The sequence below is a fragment of the Melampsora larici-populina genome, assembly GCF_000204055.1.
Source record: "Melampsora larici-populina 98AG31 unplaced genomic scaffold MELLAscaffold_25, whole genome shotgun sequence".
NCBI classification, from domain to species: Eukaryota; Fungi; Basidiomycota; class Pucciniomycetes; order Pucciniales; family Melampsoraceae; genus Melampsora; species Melampsora laricis-populina.
In genome coordinates, this window is record NW_006768789.1 from 365,308 (window position 1) to 385,326 (window position 20,019).

General features: G+C 39.5%; 5 protein-coding genes across 5 annotated transcripts; 3 read left to right on the forward strand and 2 right to left on the reverse strand.

Moving 5' to 3' along the window:
• Positions 1-1,462: 1,462 nt before the first annotated feature.
• Positions 1,463-2,682, reverse strand: MELLADRAFT_43928 (uncharacterized protein; the record flags this gene model as incomplete). Its single annotated transcript, XM_007411564.1, has 6 exons — positions 1,463-1,693; positions 1,770-1,917; positions 2,025-2,113; positions 2,180-2,275; positions 2,354-2,435; positions 2,558-2,682. 6 exons carry the CDS (start codon positions 2,564-2,566, stop codon positions 1,581-1,583), a joined length of 537 nt encoding a protein of 178 aa, XP_007411626.1.
• A 1,017-nt stretch (positions 2,683-3,699) lies between these two features.
• MELLADRAFT_107762 (uncharacterized protein) lies at positions 3,700-5,363 on the reverse strand (the record flags this gene model as incomplete). The annotated part of the gene is made up of 2 exons (XM_007411563.1): positions 3,700-4,992; positions 5,088-5,363. The coding sequence occupies 2 exons, from the start codon at positions 5,361-5,363 to the stop codon at positions 3,700-3,702; spliced, it is 1,569 nt and encodes a 522-aa protein (XP_007411625.1).
• A 1,234-nt stretch (positions 5,364-6,597) lies between these two features.
• Positions 6,598-7,999, forward strand: MELLADRAFT_107763 (uncharacterized protein; the record flags this gene model as incomplete). The annotated part of the gene is made up of 5 exons (XM_007411410.1): positions 6,598-6,717; positions 6,802-7,012; positions 7,093-7,228; positions 7,401-7,489; positions 7,569-7,999. The coding sequence occupies 5 exons, from the start codon at positions 6,598-6,600 to the stop codon at positions 7,997-7,999; spliced, it is 987 nt and encodes a 328-aa protein (XP_007411472.1).
• Positions 8,000-9,025: 1,026 nt separating this feature from the next.
• MELLADRAFT_88181 (uncharacterized protein) lies at positions 9,026-11,819 on the forward strand (the record flags this gene model as incomplete). Its single annotated transcript, XM_007411411.1, has 2 exons — positions 9,026-9,403; positions 9,468-11,819. The coding sequence occupies 2 exons, from the start codon at positions 9,026-9,028 to the stop codon at positions 11,817-11,819; spliced, it is 2,730 nt and encodes a 909-aa protein (XP_007411473.1).
• A 4,733-nt stretch (positions 11,820-16,552) lies between these two features.
• On the forward strand, positions 16,553-19,768 carry MELLADRAFT_64283 (uncharacterized protein; the record flags this gene model as incomplete). The annotated part of the gene is made up of 6 exons (XM_007411412.1): positions 16,553-16,892; positions 16,967-17,374; positions 17,443-17,646; positions 17,776-18,954; positions 19,123-19,656; positions 19,743-19,768. The coding sequence occupies 6 exons, from the start codon at positions 16,553-16,555 to the stop codon at positions 19,766-19,768; spliced, it is 2,691 nt and encodes an 896-aa protein (XP_007411474.1).
• Positions 19,769-20,019: the final 251 nt, after the last annotated feature.

Consider the following 20,019-nt stretch of genomic DNA (forward strand, 5'->3'; position numbering starts at 1 on the left):
TCAAGTTAAATTACTTATACTTTTACCACAACTCCCATTATAGAAACTCTTTTGGAATAAAATCTTACATACTCTTGATCAACTCTTTAACCTTCTTATTTATCTACATTCTTTTGGATTCTCATTTTCTTGACAAACTTTTTCTTCTGGGTTGTGTAGGAAGTTTATTTAAGGGACTTAGACCTATCTTTCTCAAATAACATGTTTTTTTCTTGCTTCTTCATCAGTACCTAATCGTAATCTTTTCTTGATCTGATGTGTTTGTATCTCTTTTATTCTATGTGTGAATTTTTGATAGCTTGCTCTTTGTCTTGTAACCTTTATATATTTCATTCCATAGTTATATCTGAGTCTAGGAATAATGGCAATGATTTCTATCAAAGCTTGGAAGCTACTCGTCCTTGCATCTAGAAAATCCACAGTATAACTTGTATAAGAAGTGAGAGGTGGAGAAGGAATAAAGTAGATGTAAATTGAGTTGTTCTACCATTTCATTCAGTGTCAAAGCTATGTTTGACTGTGGTAACACCTGATTTGGTTGTCAATAAGCTCAACAAATAAATATGTACTTTGATGTATTCTTACATCCACCAAATATATTGTAAGGTGTCTTAGATCCAAGGGTTGAGGGGCGGAGAAAATCAACTCGAGTCTCAGTTGGATGAAGATTCAAGAGGCCTTGTTGTGAATTGTTCATCTTTCCAGAACTTCAATCAAGGTTTTTAACAAAATTCGTAAAAGATTTGTGCTAGGATCACATTATAAATTCAGACAAATAATCAAAGTGATTTTCTGCAAGAAGTGATTGAACCCGTCAAGTACGTTGAAATTTCTAAATCTCACATGGTAGTCTCTCAACTTGAAACTTATGTTGACGCGTATTCCATTGATGAATATATTTTAAAGAAATCTCATTTGGTGTACATCTGCTTTAAATACCTAGTAAACTCATGTGCTTTCAAATCTACCCAGGCTTTACTAAGGTTGAACTTCACATTGCAGGGCGATACCACGACTGACTCGGTTCCAGCTTGGTCTGACCTGTAGCATCAAATGGACAAGTTGCATTTGGCATTGAGATATACAAATATGAAATCCATCTCACATGTATCTTCAAGGACCGACCAAATTCCTTCCACCTTGAAGGAGTTCATGTAAAGCATATCTTGAGGTCAAGTGAGTGCATGAAACACTCACCCTGTACTAACTAAAACGCGTGGTAAATGAATGTGTTTCTCTTGACTCAAAAATGATGCATACATAAAAAATTGGCACAAGTCCTTCAATCCTTGAGTACAGCCCTAGCCTCCTTGTCATTTCTTTGCAACATTGTGATAATCTACAGGTAATGAGGAGAAATTTCAAGGGGAATAAGAAAACAGGTGACCTGAGTGAATCTGTGACGATTATTACACTTCCATAAGTCTAAAAGATACCGTATCCATTCATCAAGGCTTGAGATCTAGTAGTGAGTCAAGATAATGTAAGAATGAAAATGTCACGGAATATATTTAACGACACATGAAGGAGATATGAATTCATCCACTCCAGAAATTTATCTTAAGATGATCAAATTGAGCTTAACGCTTCAAAACGCAGTCAAACACATCCCCCCGGACAGATTTTCCTGCCATGCTGTTCCTTACATTACGCTCAAATGCTGATCGATCAGCTCGTAGATCATTCGCCGCCTCTGAAATGTAGCATCACGTATAAGTAGAAATTCAAACGAGGATCAAACTTGTACTGTCTGTAGTCGTCAAGCTTACCTTTGTTAAGTGGATCATCTGCGTTTGGCTCAAGGAAGAGGTATTGTAAACCAACAATCACGGCGTTCAAGTTCAACACTGGTTTCCAATCTTCTCTTAGAATATTGAGACAGACGTTGCCTTCTACATCTACATTCGGATGATAAATCTGGTGATGAATGGGTATGTCGAATCAGCCAAAATTATCAAGAATTTGGTGTTCGTGTCTTTCATGAAGTATGAAGCCATCGAAATGGAGCATATAAGGATACGTACTTTTTGTGTGCATTTGACCTTGGGAGGTTCATGAGGGTAGTTTAAGTTGATAACAAAACTGAAGATGAAGGATCCGCCTTTGTACATGCCTAAAAGACATCCAGTAATACATTAGCTATAGGACCACGACCAAAGTCAAGATAAAAGTGACTCACCCTCATCTGGGTTGATTGTAAGTGTAAAGTTGAGGAGATCGGCTGGATCAGGGAAGTGAGTGGTCATCGTTGACGGTAGGTCGAGTTCGGTAATATCTGCATGACAAAGATTCGTTGAGTTTGTTTGCCCTCACAGTTGACCTAAGAAAGAGAAGATGATTATCATCGATTCACCTTTTTGAACCCGGATTTGGGCTGCACTAGTCTTTGGCTTCTTTTTAGCAGCCTCCTGGTCGGCTTTTTTGAGGGACCAGATCTATGATTTGATCGAATTGAAGCGAATTAAAGCGAATCAATTGTGATGGGTTAGTCAATCCATTTGCACCGGCAAGCTAGCTGCCAACATACTCCTTCCATACGAGAAATACCAGACTCAACTTTAATCATTGTGTTTGATTGATTGAGATGATATAAACTTGATAATACTGAAGATGATCGAACTTGTTGATATGTTTGAGTAGTTAAATAGCAAGGTTGGATGCGATTGGTGGTTACCTGATATCTTGGCAAGTTGAAGGGTTCGAGAGTTCTTTGAACTTTGAAGTTGCAATCCAATACCCGAACCGGTCATTTATGTCAACATGTAACCTTCAGATCTTTGACACCTGCGAGTGTGACAGTCGAGCGAAAGACGGCGAACAAAACAAAAAAGATGACAAAGAAAGATCCTCTCTTGGAAGCGCGCTTTGCACATTTGTGTTCTTTTCAATATTTGTATCTGTGCTTTTCTTTTCGACGAAATCCTCTAGGATTCGTTGACCATTGTTTCCACTTCCTTATAATCATCATAGACCGGATCCAGCAGTACCAGGTCCGGCCATGGAACACTTGTCGCAATGTCTCTGACATTCTCCTGTTGTATTTACCACATCATCATCTATTTCCTTTTTCGTATTTTGTGGAACTGGACGCCTACTGAGATGGAGTCTCCAAGTCACTTCTTCTTCACATTTCAAAGCATCCAAGAAACCCCGCAAAGAGCATCAATTATGAGGCCGCAATTAGAATACCAGTATCAAGTTGAAAAGTCGCTATCATGTTTGCTACCATGTTTCTGGACATTTCATTTTGTGTTGACCTTATCACACAATTTTCTTCTTAATGTTTACCTTGTCACTGCATTATTCGAAAACCTTTCATGCTCGAGGAAGATCTCAATAATTGCCATTTTGCAGAATTCAAACCCGTCTATTTATGGAATAAAGGAATGAACGTCATATGGCAGAGGTCTCCGAGAGTTTTGAGAAGTGTATAACGGCACGCGGTAGTCAGTCCCTGCTCCTGATCCAACAGATTTTTGTTTCTCTAGCAAATATCTGCAAGTTACAAGTCAATTAAGTTCACCCACAGAAGAATTGATTATGTTTATTACGCTAAGAAGGTGGAATACAAAAAGGTCTTATCGAGTTACATTTTTAAAAGGTAGGATCATTTCCATGATTCTCGAAAATGACAAAGTGGAAAAAGAAAGAAAAAGATTTGAAAGAAAACAACATATCAAGAATCACAGAGGGGTGGTTTCAAGGGGACAATTGAGATATCAATTTGGCAGTATCTCTATATTGTAACGAGGTACGTTCTCCGAAATCAAGATCTAGGGCTTTAACTTCAACTACCCTACCATTAGAAAGCGTCATCTTGCCATACCCATATCGGTCCGTGTGATCATACCTGGTCGGCCAAGCCCACTCGGCATCTAATACACCAAACTTATGGGAAACATATTCTTTCACATCCTTCAGTTTCTTGTCAAGTAGACCCAAGTTCAACTTTATTTTCCCGACACCATGATCAAGTCCAAGGGTTCGAAGACTTGGCCAAGCTGGTTCGGGTTGTTCGAGTTGTTCTTTGACGCGAGAGAGTAGATCGGTATGGGTCCGATGAATGTCAAAGTGTTTGAGTTTCGGAGCTTGAGACATGCTATCCACCAGCTTTTGCTCTTCACCACGACGTCCTAGATCAACTCGCACCGAGAGCTCTTCTAAGACCTCAAATTCTTTGCCAAACTCCATGTTGGGCTGATCGATTTCAGGTACTAGATCTATGTTGGGACCAATCAGTAGGCCTAAGAGCGTTTTCCGGAAAGCCTGTGCCAAAGTGAATATAGACGGTCCATGAAGTCTAGGACACTCGGTCACCTTGAGATACTCTACAGGGCACTTCCAATCTAGTTTGCCCCATCCTGAACGTGGTGCGATGAGCCCTTGCAAATGTAATCTCTTGAGCTTGGTCAATAAGTTAAGTGAATCACCCATCAATTTGCTAATTTCTTCTTCGTAAGCAAGGTCGGGCTCATAATTCTCGAACCATCGTCTCACATTATTCTCTTCACGAGCAATCACAAGGACTTCAAGATTAGGTAAACTTGCAACTGTTTGGGAAACCACTTCTTCAAAGGTTGAATGACTATCACGTGAGTTGTATTGAAAAGTGACCAAATTGGTAAAAGTAGAAACGATTCGAAGACAGTTTTTCAAAGGAATCGAGTAAAGACCTTTCGGATCAAAGAGATCAATGTCGAAAATCCTTCCACAAACGAACATTGCTACTTCCCAACGAAAGTCGGTGATGGATTGAGGATTGACTGCTTGGAAGAGATCTTCAACACTCTTAAGAAGCTGTTTAGTTTTTTCCTTCCGTGAAGGCGCTTCTTGTTCTGTGTTGGTATCAAAGCTAAAGTTTATGGCACGGGTATTGTCTTTGATGAGTTGACGATGACCTAGTATCCCTTGAAAGTGCTCGATTGCCAAATCGAGACTCTCCTCATGATCGTCATCATCATCGTCATCGATGCCTATCAGCAATTGAAGTCTCTGACAAATAGATCCACAAAGGGGTCGGAAAGAAAACGATATAGCTCATTAGGATTGAATAATTCAACATATGAGATGAAAAACAAAAGTCTCACCTGGTAACACAAAGACTTGAGTTCCTCGAGTTCCTCCTTGCTACACTTTTTGCTTTGGAATTCCTCGACCAAATCATCTAAGTCCAATATAACAGAAAGGTGAGAGAAATTTAGTCGACACTTCAATAGTTCAAGTACGTAAATGTTAAAGATATCCTCACATTGAGATCTTCGGTCGCGTGGATCGTCTATGTCAAATATACATTGAGCCTCTTTATTGGAGGATATCAATCTATCCTTCAAAGAGTCTGACTCGGTTGTGCTAGTGAGAGACATCTTTCTTGTTTCTATGAAGTTGATGAATTGATGAGATAAGAGCTTTTGAGGGAAGTTTGAGTAATACGAATACTTTTATAGTGAAATGGATGACTTGGATGATAAAAATAAAGTAAGATAAGATGAGGAATGCGGAATGATGAATCAGATGGTGACACATTTATATGGCATATAAAACGGAACCCAAAGCCAAAGGATTGATGAAGTACTACTTTTCATTGGGGAGTTTTGATAAATACCAAATTCGGAATGGTACTGATTGTAAGAGGTGTACTTTGAAGTCATCGCGTCCAAGTTAAGATATTCAACCAACATAATCACTTATCTTTTGTAAGTTCTCATTGAAGAATTGACAAACCCGATCAAATTTTATAATTATCTTTGATCGCACTGCTTTGTCTTTTGTAATCAAATCTTTGCTTTCAAATTCTATCAACTTTTTAGGATATCCTTCTTCGTTTCAAAGTCCAATGAAATCCTAAATCCGTTCTTACATCTTGTTGATTGTTCAAAATCAATTTTCCTCAATGGCAATGGCAAGCATCGAGATTGCTATATAAGGACATTTGTTTATTCTTTTTATTTAACAATGAAAACACTTTTCAATTCATGCATATCGGATACGCTGTGTATCCATCTTCGCAATGATGGAAAGCACAGATTGTGTATGCGTGCCCGCCGGGCCAGGCACATTGACGAAGCCAAGGGCGATAGCAATACCAAATACGCCGAGCTTGAATGCCTGACCAAACACCTCGAAGACGTTTGCAAAGAAATACAATCTGAAAGACAACCTTGCACCTACTTGCAATTCATTTAAGGGGGAAAAATGTCACTCACAAAACTACCTCCATAGGGATTGGAGCTGAGAAGCCATCTGCCAAGCGGAGAAAAATCAGCTTTAAGCTTGCACAACTGCTAGATGACCGTGTGTTGATTTCTCAACCCCATTGCCACTTTTGTGTATGACTCCAGGTAAAGGTTTCCGCACCATTTCCAAGAATGCGGTCTCTAAATTGGGTATTCAAAACTCCAGAAACGTGTCCCTTCAAAATGACTTTTTCAAAGCAAAAGACCATGGCCTAAAACCGGTTCCAGACTCCAGACGTTTACAGGGCTTGTACAGGTATGTGATTAGAAGGGGATTGACTGACCTTTCGGATAATCGCCCCTTCAGGGAGACAACCGGTCACCGCATTGTACACCCAATTCCTTCTTTCTCCATCGCTCTACGATGCACTTTCCCAATTTTATCAGCGATTTGCAGCGCAGACACGAGAGTGCATCAGAGTCAAAAAACTTGGTCTATATACCTACCGAGGTGTTTCATCTTGATTCACGGGCTGGCGTCCCGGTTGGTATTCTCAAAGGTTTCGTTTTCAATGATCCTCAATGGGACGGATTTCTAGAATCGTTTAACATGTTTTCTGTCAATTAGTGTGAGTTAAGGTATGCACCTTCGCTGGCAAAGAAGCCAGTTTCGATTCCGTCTTCGGAAGTACCTTCACATACGGTCGACCCATTTGCTCCTCCTTACATTCCCGAACTGTTGATTTCTCAGTCTGAGGATAGCGAAGGAGAAGAGGGTTACGTGGTTTTGCTAAATAAGTTCTGTGTTGTCCCTCGTCATTTCCTCTTAGTGACCAAAGGTTAGCCGAAATCGTGATATCGAAATGAAATCCTTGCTTAACTTATCCTGATGAACATCACCTGCCTATCCTATGTTCAGAATACAAATCTCAGAAGACTCCACCAACACCTGAGGATCTAGTAGCTATTTACGTCTTGCTTCAACAAGCCCTAGTTTCCGATCCTACTTCCGAATGGCTGGCTTTTTATAATTGCGGTCCAAATAGCGGGGCATCGTAAGTTGCTACACCCTCTCAGTATATTCCTCAAATGATGCGGCGAGTTGAAATTAAAACTCATAACCCATCACATACCACTCGATCTATGGCTCAGTCAACCCCACAAGCAGTACGTTACAACATACATGGATTATCCGGGTGTAAGTACTGACCTTTGAAACTTGACCAGCTTTCAATTCATCCCTGCTCAGGCTGGTGAAAATAAGTTTGGAGAGCTCATCGCGCGCTCGGCCCCTGTGAAGTTAGGCGAGTTTAAGTGTTTTCAACTCATCAGAATGATAATAATTTCGCTTCTACGTTCATGTGATGTTGATCTTCTACTTTGTTGCTTCATCAGGTGACGTCTACAACGTAAAAGAGCTAGGATATGCACATTTTATCTGCGCAATCCCATCAAGCTTGAGTTCAAAACCTAACGACGAGGAAACAGAAGCTACTCTTGGAACATACTTCATGACGATGTTGGACTCGATGATTGATCATCTTCGTCACCTTGCTTCTCAGGAGAACTCACCTCATGTTCGACCTCAAGAACTATCATATAACTTTTTAATGACAAGTAAATATATGATCCTGATCCCACGATCACGAGAGTGTTTTTTATCAAATGGTTTATCGATCAATAGCCTTGGTGTAGGTGCTGGAATGGTTTTGGTCAAAAACCAAGCTGAACTGGATGAAGCTCGTAGGCTTGGTATTGATGAACTGTTGGAAGGAGTCACTTTTCCAAAATTAAAGGATGTCATCAATCCTTGTGATCATGGTTGATTTTAGTGTTTATTTGTGTTGATCAATTGAAGTGTGCTTCTTTTTTCTTGTAAGAGATTCTCTCAATTCCTATCTTTTGAAATTCTCATCCGACTCAGGATAAACACGAAAAAGTTCAAAAATGAATTACTGATATTCCACATATTGTTGAGGTGAAAAAGCAGATAGCGTAAGTAAAATTATACCCAACGTATAATTTGTGTTTCAGTCAAGACTGTCAATCTACTCAGAAAATATCCAGTTTCATAGAGTATGTTCATCTGTATAAGGACTCAAAGGAATCTCCACGTGGTCAACTGGGATCTCTTATTGTTGTCGTGGAAGTTGATGTCATATCAAAAGTGAAAAATAAGTGTGCATTAGTCCACCCACAACTTCAGGACACTAGGCCTTGGTGAATTAAAGCCCATGCAATGCCTCTTTGGACCAGTTCTGTCCTGACTCCTAGATCACGCATATGTATCTTTGTTTTCCAGTGATTTTTGTTGATAGGCTGAATCAATAAGAATGGATTGATGTTGATCAGATTTATCTGATAACTGAGCAATAATGATTCTTGGAAATGACTCGTTGAAATATTGGTTCAAACTCCTTCATGGCTACCCAAAACATGGCTGCTATATGTATATGTAGCAATTGGGAACAACAAGTGTAGGGGAATGATTGCCGTGCTGAGAGGTTTGTTTGACTTCATATCCTTTGAATGTGAATTCTATCTAGCAGGGTACTTGAGAATCCAAGGGAGGGGAATTTGAACGGACCATTTGATCTCGGGGATGGAGTGGGGTAAACTCATAGCCCTGATCCTGTGCCCGTGAGCTCGGAACGGGTCTTGTAAATGTATCGGGTTCCTTGGGTTCAAACCTCAAAAAAAGTCAGAGGTTTCCAAGATTTTGGTAAACTGCAATCGATCAACTTCAAGAGGTACTCAGCAATCAGCTCACGACGAATGTGTTGAAACTAATCACGATTAATGCGCTAACAAGCAATCAACATTCACATCAAGATATTCTCTCAGAGCTTGGTATGAAGCCAACTTGGAAGTGGACCCATCCTCACAAAATCATTGCCTCGCAACCTAATCAGATCAACCTTCCAATTTCTGGTCCATCAGCTCTTCCTTCTCCACATTCAGCATGCATTTTACCTCTCCCTATCGATCAAAGACGCCGAAAAACGCCGCTTCTGGGGACTAGCGCTGGATTTTCTCTACATTTGCTCAACAATCGAAGCCATCAAGACTCAGGAAAATTGGAAAGGAACTATTCTAAAGCTCTTCATATGCAGTCGGCAAGTTGCTACGCTATCTCTGATTTAATTCAAGAAGGGGAGAGCTCTAAGCGCCCTAGTTTTCGGACCCCAACCATTCCCATAGAACAGCAGAGCTCCGTCACAAGTACTTATGTCAGTTTTATTTTTCAACACATGTTTCCTATTGGTCACTGAATCAACTTGATTCCCATTTCAGGAAACCGCCAAACCGGCTTTCTTCGATCGGGCAACACCACCGCACTTACTCCAATCGAAGAAAAAGCCATGGGCTGATGGACCGATCACAGAATCTGCTCAAGACTTGACAACTGCCATCTCGAATGGCGACTTTGAATTAGCTGTCAGCTGCTTTGAAAGACTATCACCTCGTAGAAAGTCTAAGCTTGCTACTCGAGTGTACAATTCCCTCTTTAACCTGGCTGCATACGATGGTTCATGTTCTGCGGTTTCCAGAGATGTGCGCATTTCAAAAATTGAAGGTTTATTCAACTCATTCGGTCGAAAATTTTCGCACGATCAAGTCATCCGACAACTTGAAGTTTCAATCCACGCTGCTGCCTTCCGTTTACGTGACAGTGCTGAATCAGATCTAGTCACAGTGGATTCAAATCCTCAAACCCAACTTATCGACGCTCAAAACCACATTTCCGAAATCATTTGTCGATTGCCTAAATTGGATGATGTTACCAATACCACTTCTGATGACCTAGCCCATGCTATCCCATTTCGTGTACTTGGTCTATATGCTAGATTTTTAGCTTTGTTTCATCAACCCGGACAACCTTTGAAGATGATGAGAAAAATCTATTATGCTTACTTGATCGGTCGAAGACGAGCGTGTGACTCAAATGAAGATCCCAATGCGAGCTCTTTTCCCGATTCAGCTGGTATCGAAACAGGCACTATGATCATGATTATCCTTCGAAACAAGATTCATCACCGAATGAGCGGTCTCAAATTAGCTATTCGAATGATCAGCAAGGGTGATTTATACCCCGATCAAGACTTTTTGTCTCGGCTTTTGAGAAGAATGTATTTATCAAAGTCTGAATGGGATTCGGTTATTCATCTTCAGTCAAATTTAGATCACCCGATGGCTGCACGTTGGCTACATCAACAAATTGCTCTTGTCGAATCACAAAATGGTAGAATGCAACGTGCTTCAGATCTTGCCCATCAAGCACTCTACCAAAAGTCAAATCAACCTTTGAACCTCGCCATCTTCACTCACGCCATTCAAGCCATCATTGATCGCCGACATTCTGTTGACCTACCGGAGGAAGATATAGACTTTGATTTACAAGAAGCTTTGAAAATGAGGGAAAATATGTTGGATAATGGATTTGTACCTGCATCTGAATTAGATGATATCATGTTACGAGCTATATATCAATCAGCAAAAAATATCACGCATCATCAAAAGCGGAGCAAATTCTTACAAACGTCCATTCTTAGTTTATTCCCTCGAGACAAGATGGTTAGGATGTTTTGCCCAGATGCAAAGAAAAAAATCGAATCACATCCTGGAAAATCTGTTGAAGCATTTCGATTAATGCGTTGGTTAATGAGATGGAATGAATTAGATTTAGCTTTGATAGTCTTTCAATCTATGTCTAGATACGGATATATCACTAGTCTTGGAGCATTACCTACTCTTAATTTAAAAAGATTATTAGATCAAGCTTTATTAACTCATCCAGAATTAGGAGCTGAATTATATCAACATATCTCGTCTTCGGGTTATGATTCATCTGGAATCTTCTTTAAAGCTCTTGAAACTAAAGCTATACAAATGGCAGATGTTTCATTGATTGGACATCTTTTGAAAATTACAGAAGAAAGACAAAACGAAAGAATTTATCCTGCACAGATCACCAGGATGATTGAACGATTGGCTCGTAGACGTCCTACACCTGGTAATGTAGAAAAAACGATGAAATTGTTTCGGTTGGTTTGGAATCGTTGGAAATCGGAACTTGAGATCACAGTCTTTGAACGTATTTTAAATCAGTTACAAAAGATGAAGCCGATTAAATTACAAACTAGATCAGAGTTAAGACCATTACTGGAATCTACAGTAGCTTGTTTATCTTATTCTGGACTTTGCCCAAAGGAAGCTGGAAAGTTAAAGGACCGATTTATGGAGTATATGGCTGATACCACTAGGATTACTGATGATGATGATGATGATGATTCAGTGATTGATGAAGAATTACTTGAACGTAAATGGATTTCTCAACTTGATTCTTCGTCACTACAAAGTGAAATGGCTACTGAATTATATGAAAAGCTATTAGTATATGATATTCAAGCAGCAAAAGAATCTTTACAAAAAGCTATCGAATTAGATATTTTAATTCCTGCTCATAATGTTGGGATCTTATTAAATATATTAGTAGATGAGAAAAGATTTGATGAAGCGATTGGATTGGATAGGTTATGGAGAGGGATGAGTTGGAAGTTTAAGGTTTTGGAAAGAGGTGATGATCGGTTGATTATCGAAGCTATGGATCGAATTGAAAGACAATCTGTTTGGCCAAGAAGTTGAAGAGTTTGATGGTTTTTTCATGTTTTGCACTTTTGCTTTGATACCCTTATAATCTCTTTCCTCTTTTGAGTGATGTAGAGAAATTTACAATTACCCGATGGAATTGTAAACTCAATTGACGCCAAGTTTCTCGTTTAACAAGTATTTGTATCAAGAGGGTTGCCTCCTTACTCTTTATTGTTGATGATCATGACTCTGACAATTTTTTTGGCACTGATGATAGAAAGTTGATTCATCAGTTTCGGGGTTCTGGACAGAAATGATCAGAGTCATTTAGCAGCGTACAAAGTGTGAAGTAATTTCATTCTCTGCTTCACTTGGTTTAACTGGATGCAAACTTCATATAGATTCCATGCATTTCAAGTTGGATCATTCTAAAGAAGTGTTTTGCATACATGTTTGCTCGTGGTGTTGAGACTTTCAAGATGCTGAAGATGTGTGCAAGCTGAAGATTTTCTGTAATGATACCATCCTGAAGTGGATTGGCAGCCACAAGGTCCCGTTGGCTTACTCTCAAATCTGATCCTTCATGAAGAGCCAATGTGGAAGCTCTCACCGAAAAGTTATCATTTTCTCATGTTTCATACAGCACAATTGACCTAGGCCCGAACTTCCGGTCAGATTAACTTGTCAAATCAATTTCTCCATACCCAAGATGACTTCGAATATGTGATTTTGGATCTTAGAAATATGACAAGTAAAGTTGAACAGTCTTGAACCCTTCATGCCTATTACTACAACATAAGTCTGTTGCACGATGACCTGAAGTTTGTGAAAGTCTTGGTAAGGCAAATGAGTTTTTGGGGGGGTCAAAGATGGGATTCAATATCTTATCAAAGTGTATGTGATCTCGAGTTTAATTATCATCAGTATTCGCAAAACCCATGTGGCTTCAACATGTTATCTAGCTTTCAAAACAATTCTTATTGGTCATGATGGTATGTCCCTCAATCTTCAATTATCAACATCATTGCTATGTATCTTCTAAACACATGGTCCAAAAAGAGATTATTCCTCACTTTATTGAGTCTTTATTTCTGGTTTTCATGTTGCTTGTTGATCTTTACAAGCTGATTTCAACTTTTCCAAAAAAAATACTGAAAATGTAGGCCCAGTGCTGAACCAAAGCTGGTAAAGGCGCTATCCATGTCACTTCTTTTTTGGTGTTCATCAGTGAGAAAAGAGTGTGTTGACATCATCAGATGAGATCGATGCCTGAGGTCTAGTTCGATTCGCTTAAGATGCTGGTCTGGTTCATGGAATTTGAAACCGTAAGATCCAGCTGAGGGTATCTTGTTGCTACTTGTTCCCTTTTCTCGCTTCCCTCAAGATCCGTTCAATGCAAAAAGGATATCGGTAATCTAGAGGTCTCTTATTGTACCTTACATGAAAATGGTAAGCATCTATAGGATACCCCATAAAACGAAAAGCTCCTTAGCTTCACTTGACAACGAAAACAAGAAGATTTCTTGCCAAAATCCATCATTGTGGAAAAGTGCACGGTCCATGGATAACTTGGATTATCTCATCATCATGTGCCATCATCATAAAAAAAAGTGTACATACACCTCTTTGAAAAAAAAGCCTGTGACGATCACGAAATGTAAAACGTATGGTCCAAAACTCTTTTGTTCATCGAATCAAATTCCACCTACGACTAACGGAGCTTTATTGTAGTATGATGTACTGAAGAAAACTTATGCTCTCGTGAGGTTAGGCATCAAATTCAAAGTCTCAGAAAGAGGCGGAGCGCCCACTCTCACTTACTTCATCTCAAATAGTTACATTGAGCCCTCTCTCCCTCGGAGCTGAAGAAATAGGACTAGATGATTGGGCCACACTTGTTTTGGACCCATCGTTCCCGACGACTTACAATATTTCAATCGTAGTTGATAAGATCACAAAAATCAACTCACAGTCTGACATCAACATCATCCCTTATACTTTCCTGACCGTCTTGCCCGTTGTAAAAAACTGTAGGACGCGACTTAAATTGAAAACTTTCTTGTTCAATGATATGTAGACCTGTTCGGGATCAGCCTATTTGGTATTTCTATATGAGTCAATTTTTAATATCTTACAAAATCTTGTGAAGCCAAATTGGTCTATACTTTCCAAAACATGAAAATTGAATACCAAGTACTTCAATTGTTTTCGTAAGAAGAAGTACATTAAGGTCATGATAATTTTACTACTTCACAGCGAGTATATCTTCAAATTTGAATAAATTGCCGTCATCAAGTGAGTGATGATGATGGAACAAGGATTTGGCTTACATAGGATGTTTGAGTAATTTGAAGACTGATGATCTGATTGAAGTTTTCATTTTGGTGATGAGAAGTTGAAGTTAATGACAAAGCTTTGAAGTTCGCAGTCGCATCGATGACCGGTTCCGGCTTTCCGAATCAATAGAAGACGTTGAGAAATGTTCAAGAATTGAATTGGAGCTTGATCTGGATATATATCGTTTGATGAAATGAAGTTTACAAGGACCATACTACAGGGAAGCTAGAGCTCTTATATGTACATATCTGGTATGTAGAAACCATCGGTTATGGCTCAGATGTTGAAGAAGGAACGAACTGAGCAAGACTAGAGTTTGAGACGAACCTTGTTGACCGCCCAACCGAGTTGAATGTTTATCCCGAATGTCTTAGCTCGTCGATTACCAAAAATTCTTCACAACCAATTTCTCATCACTCATCACTCATCACTCATCACTCATCCTTAACTCATGTATCGTATTACTATCATCAACATCATCATCTTATAGCGAATCATCTTCATCTGCCATAGCTCGGTGGTGATACTTTGCTCAACTACTTTTCATCCTCTCTCTCTCTCTCTCTCTCGGTTTTGTAAAACATCTCATAGTCTACCTGATTGTTTTGTAATCAAGATAGAAGGAGAGAGATAGAGCTATGAATCAGTAAATCGGCTCATCAACTCATAAGAACTTGATTATCTGAGTTTGAACAGCTAAGGATGTGAGAAGACTTCACTAACCTGGACACACATCAAAGCTTAGATCAGGTCTTCATTCTCTGGTGTTGTAATCTATGATTATTATCTCTGTCTTTTATCCACAGAAAGTTTTGTACGGATTAGAACTTCTTTATCGAGCTTTCGAGTTCAAAACAGTTGCTGAGGTACAAATCACTATAACCTCTTTAACTATCATTCCTCTTAGGTCGAAATAGCTCAGCCTCAGTTCATCCCACCGAATATCCAGTCTTTTTCATCAGACTAGCTCTTGCTGGAGTGAAGTGTGTCCAGAGTCCAGAGGGTGTCAAGTTCAGTAGGATGAAAACTGAAAACTGACGATGAGCTTTAAAAAAGTCTGAATTGTTGGCATTTGATAGGCTTATTGAGTTTTTCAAGTAGCCAATCATTTCATTCACTTATCAAATCAATCACTGTCATAAACTCATCATCACCTATCTAATTTTTATTCCGCCTGCAATCATCCATTCAAAGCCTTTAACAACCTTTTGTCCATACTTTTTGTCATCTCCTCCCCCACTTTACACTTCATCATCATCTTCACGACACCCCAACCGGCATCAAACCCTCCGTAATAATCTACCATTGCTACCACTTACTTCATCTTGCCAGATCTCAAAGTCAAACCGTCTGTCCTTCAATCAGTCCAGTTTAAGGGTTCCTTCCGTCCATCCTTACAAGGATAATCCGCTGACTCTACTCCTCGCCTTTTTTTTTCGTTGTCCAACATCTTTAAATTTGTAGAAATCAACCATCTCATTCTACCTTTTCAATCTGATTTCCTGCGTCAGTGCAGTCAAGCGCTTTTTCCTCTCCTTTTACTTGTCCGGATTTTACACTCAAAAAATTCACTCGTACCATCCAATCTGTTTGAACTCCATCCTTTACACCCTATAGCCTCGCTTGATCGGTGATTTTACCAAAAAAAATATTCCTTCAATCTGTGTTTTCTTATTTCCTAAAGTTCCCTTCCTTTGCTGGTTGATTCGGTCTCTTCCCCTCATAATCATTCACTCCGCTCGTCTCACTTTCCAAAAAAAGGGCCCGGGTGACCTGAGTTTTGAACTTCCAACCTTCCGCAAAGGAGTCATCCTAAAGGAGTCACCAAGTAACAAACAATCATCATCATCCTCGGTCGGCTCTTGTTATTCGTGATATCGAACTTGCACACTGCGGACGGAGACAGCCAATGGCAGAATACAAATTTTCTACTTCTCAACCCGAATCTTCACAAAGTCTCAATGGAGATTCCATCAACGGAAAACAGCTTAGGAAATCATGCCGGTTTTGTAGGGTACTTATATGCATTTCCTTCAATCTGATTTTTTGATTTTGTGGTTTTTTTTTTCTATAAATAATCTTCATGAAGATTGAAAAATACTACGCAAAGGATTATGCAACCGCTATGGATCAAGATCCGCAGTTTGATCGAACGACAAAGGAGAATTGCTTTCATCATTCATTTGCTTAGTGCTGTGGCCGTTAAGGACATACAGTATTTCTTGATTAGATCTAGACTGACTTTGCCAGCTATATCTTTATCATCTCCTTTCTCATAGTAGCTATTCCCAAGCTACCTTCTGATACCTTATCCTATCTCTTGTTTTGCCTTGGCTACGTTTATCTTGTATACGATTCATGATTTGAAGTGTTTGGGAAAGCTGATCAGGAGAAAATTTCATTCCTTCTGAACGTTCTTTTTACGATACCAATTTACGATTTACGATAAAATGTCAAACATGTTCCACCCAACAATTTCTACGACTTCCTTTGATCCTCAGTCACGAAAGATACGTTGCTCAGGTGAAATCGAAGAGGGATGCACAGCTTGTCGTAATAGAAATCAACCATGTCAATACGATCCAACAGCCGCTATGGGTCGACCTAGAAAATATCCTCGAAATGAAGATAGTCCAACACCTCAGCCAATCCCACCATTCTTTCCTCAAGGATTTACTGCAAACTTTCATCGAGTTTGGGAACATCCTCCTACTAGTTTTGCTCGTCAGATTCCAGAACCGACTCATAGGTTTCCGGATCCTCCTGCTGATATTCTAGACAATGCTCTTGGTCAGTGAATTTGGAAGCACTCTCTTGGATAATAATATGAGCTTACTAAGAATTTTCTTGTTCTCGACTTACAGCATGGAAAGATTCCAGAACAGATCTTTCAAACAGTTCTTTATTCGGCTCTTCTCACGTGCCATCCACGTTGGCTTACCGAGCACCCCTATCATCATACTCTGCACCTGAGAGTCGTCAAGTTTCTGGTTACTCTCCTGCACCAAAGATGGGCGCCCCATTATTCGAAGCTTTTCCTACTCCCTTTCAGCCACACTTCCCGATCACTCAAGTATCTCTGGAAGAAAACGCGCAACCGATAGCCTCAAGTTCGGAGGTTATTCAGCCACCTCTATTACCACCAGCACCTATACCTATGGGGTTTTCCTTTGAGATGAACACAGGGTTTGGTTTCAAAGACCCAATCTCTTCCCAATCAATGCTCCAATTTCGTCAAGAAGATCAAATTGAGATTGAAAATGGGCATCCAAGTGAGTGATTATATTTCCATCGTCGGTTCAAGACAAAAGACTGATACAAGCCTTATTATTTCAATCAGATTATGCGCCAAAGATGATGAGCAACGAACCCCAATCACCAGAACTCATGGCTGCATTCGAATCATCAGCTGAAGTTCGTGAATTGATTCACGATTCAGAGGTTGATGCTATCTATCAACACTTCAAAGGCTGTCTACTTGGTGGTGTAGTTCAATGTCACCTTGAATTCATGCTTCACAAGTGCCCTAATCCAAAGCCAGCAGGTGAGCGAATCTATACATTCTATGACCACATCGTTCCTTGCAGCTTAAATTGATTTATTCCTACTTTTGAAGATGCGACTTTCGAATATTCTAGCATCACTAGAGCTGATCTCTATAATACTATGCTAGCCGATATTATCTCTTTCATCACATGCGGAAATCCATCAGCACCAAACTTTTATGATCACCCTGCAACATCTCATGAAGGTGTATTTTTTCAAATGCTTCAATGTGATCGAGGTGGAAATATACCACCAGATGGAAATCCTTTTCCTTCAATAAATCCACTCGAACATCATACTCCACGTGAACTACAACGGGTTTATTCTCGATTCTTGGCAGCCAACCCGTTTGGTTGGCTCTTCAATCATGATCAGATCTTCCGTCCAGGTGGTTTACAAACCTCAGATCCGGCTCTTGTCGCTACAGTCGTAGGTTGGAGTCTCTTTGAAAAGCCTCGAAGGAATCCTACCAGTCGAGCTCAAGATGGACTGGATGATCGGTGTTATATGCCTTATTTTGAATTCGCCGAAGAAGAACTCATGAAACGTACACTTTGGGAAACTCATGATGCACTTCCGACAGTACAGGCACTTGTCTTACTTGGAGTTTTTCGGACTGTTGATAAACAACCTCGAGCGGGTTGGTCATATCTTAGTGTTGCACACCTTCTTGCACGACAAGCTACCCTTTATTCTCAGGCTGCAAAGCGGGGTAAGGGTCATTCAAAAAGAGCACGTGTGGAAGACACATCCAGTAATGATAGTCAACTCAATGGACTTTTTTGGCTCCTTACACTCTTTCGAACCTGGACTGCGCTCTCACTTCCTTTACCATACACTTCTGTTGCGGCTATACTACGATTGGGACCGACTCTTCCTGAATGCGGTCGGACTGCTCATGGATGGGCTGGTCGGTTTTTAGTCAATTCAGCTCAGTTCATTGATATCCTTTCTACATTAAACAAAGAAGAATCTAGACATAAACGTACGTCTGAGAACGAGATCGATTATGTTTCGAATTGGCTTGCGGATCTCGCTCGTAGACGTTGTCAATTACTTCGACCTAACTTTTCGTCAAAAGATGGAACCGATTTACTTGAAAAGATGAAGTTGACTCATAATCCACACTCGAATGCTACTCTTGCTGTTAGTCTTAGTATTCTAGCTTTGAATAGAGTACATCCTTTTAAACAAATCTTAATAGGTGATCATACTTTACCAACTCAACCTAGTACGAATCATACTCCTGAGATGTTACAAATCGCTACGACCGAAGCAGCTGGAGCACTTCTTTCGGCCGCTTCTGGTGAACAATTAAATCCAACCAATGCCTTTCTATTGAAACTTTTAAGAGGATCGTTTCCTTATTTGATTGAAATCTTACGTATCACCATTTCGAGTTTGAAGGCTGAGAATGAAATTGATAGAGGTAGATTAGAAACTACGATTCAATTTCTTTCTAGTTTTGTTACAGCAGGTTTGAGTCCTGGAGGAAGTGAAGATGAAGAATCGATTGATCAACTTCATAACATGATCACATACTTTTCTCCTCAACCTTTACCATTACCAACCAGAAGTAATTTTGATGAATCAGGAGGATATTTGAAAGATGGGATTCCTAATCGAGATTTAAATGAACCACTTCCGCTTCTTTCGTCTGGTTTGATTACTTCTTATTCTATTCCTTCTTCAAGTAACAGTAGTTCTACTATGACTGGAGGATCATTAACTGAGAATGGATCGACAAGTTATTTAACTTCACAAAACCGATCACCTGAATTAGAAATCCAAGCTCATGTTTCTAATTTGAATAACAACTCTTTTACCGATTCAACAGATTACATACCATTGAATCATTATGAATCACAACCGATTTATAATTTTGGGTTTACTACTCATTATTCTCAAACTGGTTATCAACCACCACAACAACCACAACAACAACCACCACCACCTCAGGTTTTTGTACAAGCAATGATGCATAAATTGAATGAGAATTGTGATCAGAGTAGGTCTACTATTAGTAGTCCTGCTAATAGTATCACTTACTGAAAAAGTATATATCTTTAAAAAAATAATATATATGTGTGTTAGACTCAGTTGAGGAGAAAAATGAATGAATGATTTGTGAAAAGGACTTTTTTTTTTAAAAAAAAAGGTGAAGAGATTTTGTAGAGACTGTTTCTTGTGTTGATTTTTGGTTTGATGAGTTTTGATTGAGTTTTCGTTTGTATTTGTTTTATATTATGTTAATTCTTTGGGGTTCTTATCAAAAGTGATGGGAGTGGGTTGGAAATCATTAATTAATTATAATGTTCGTGTTACTGATACAAGTGTTTTGTTAAGAATGAGTTGAATGATCAGGGTGAGA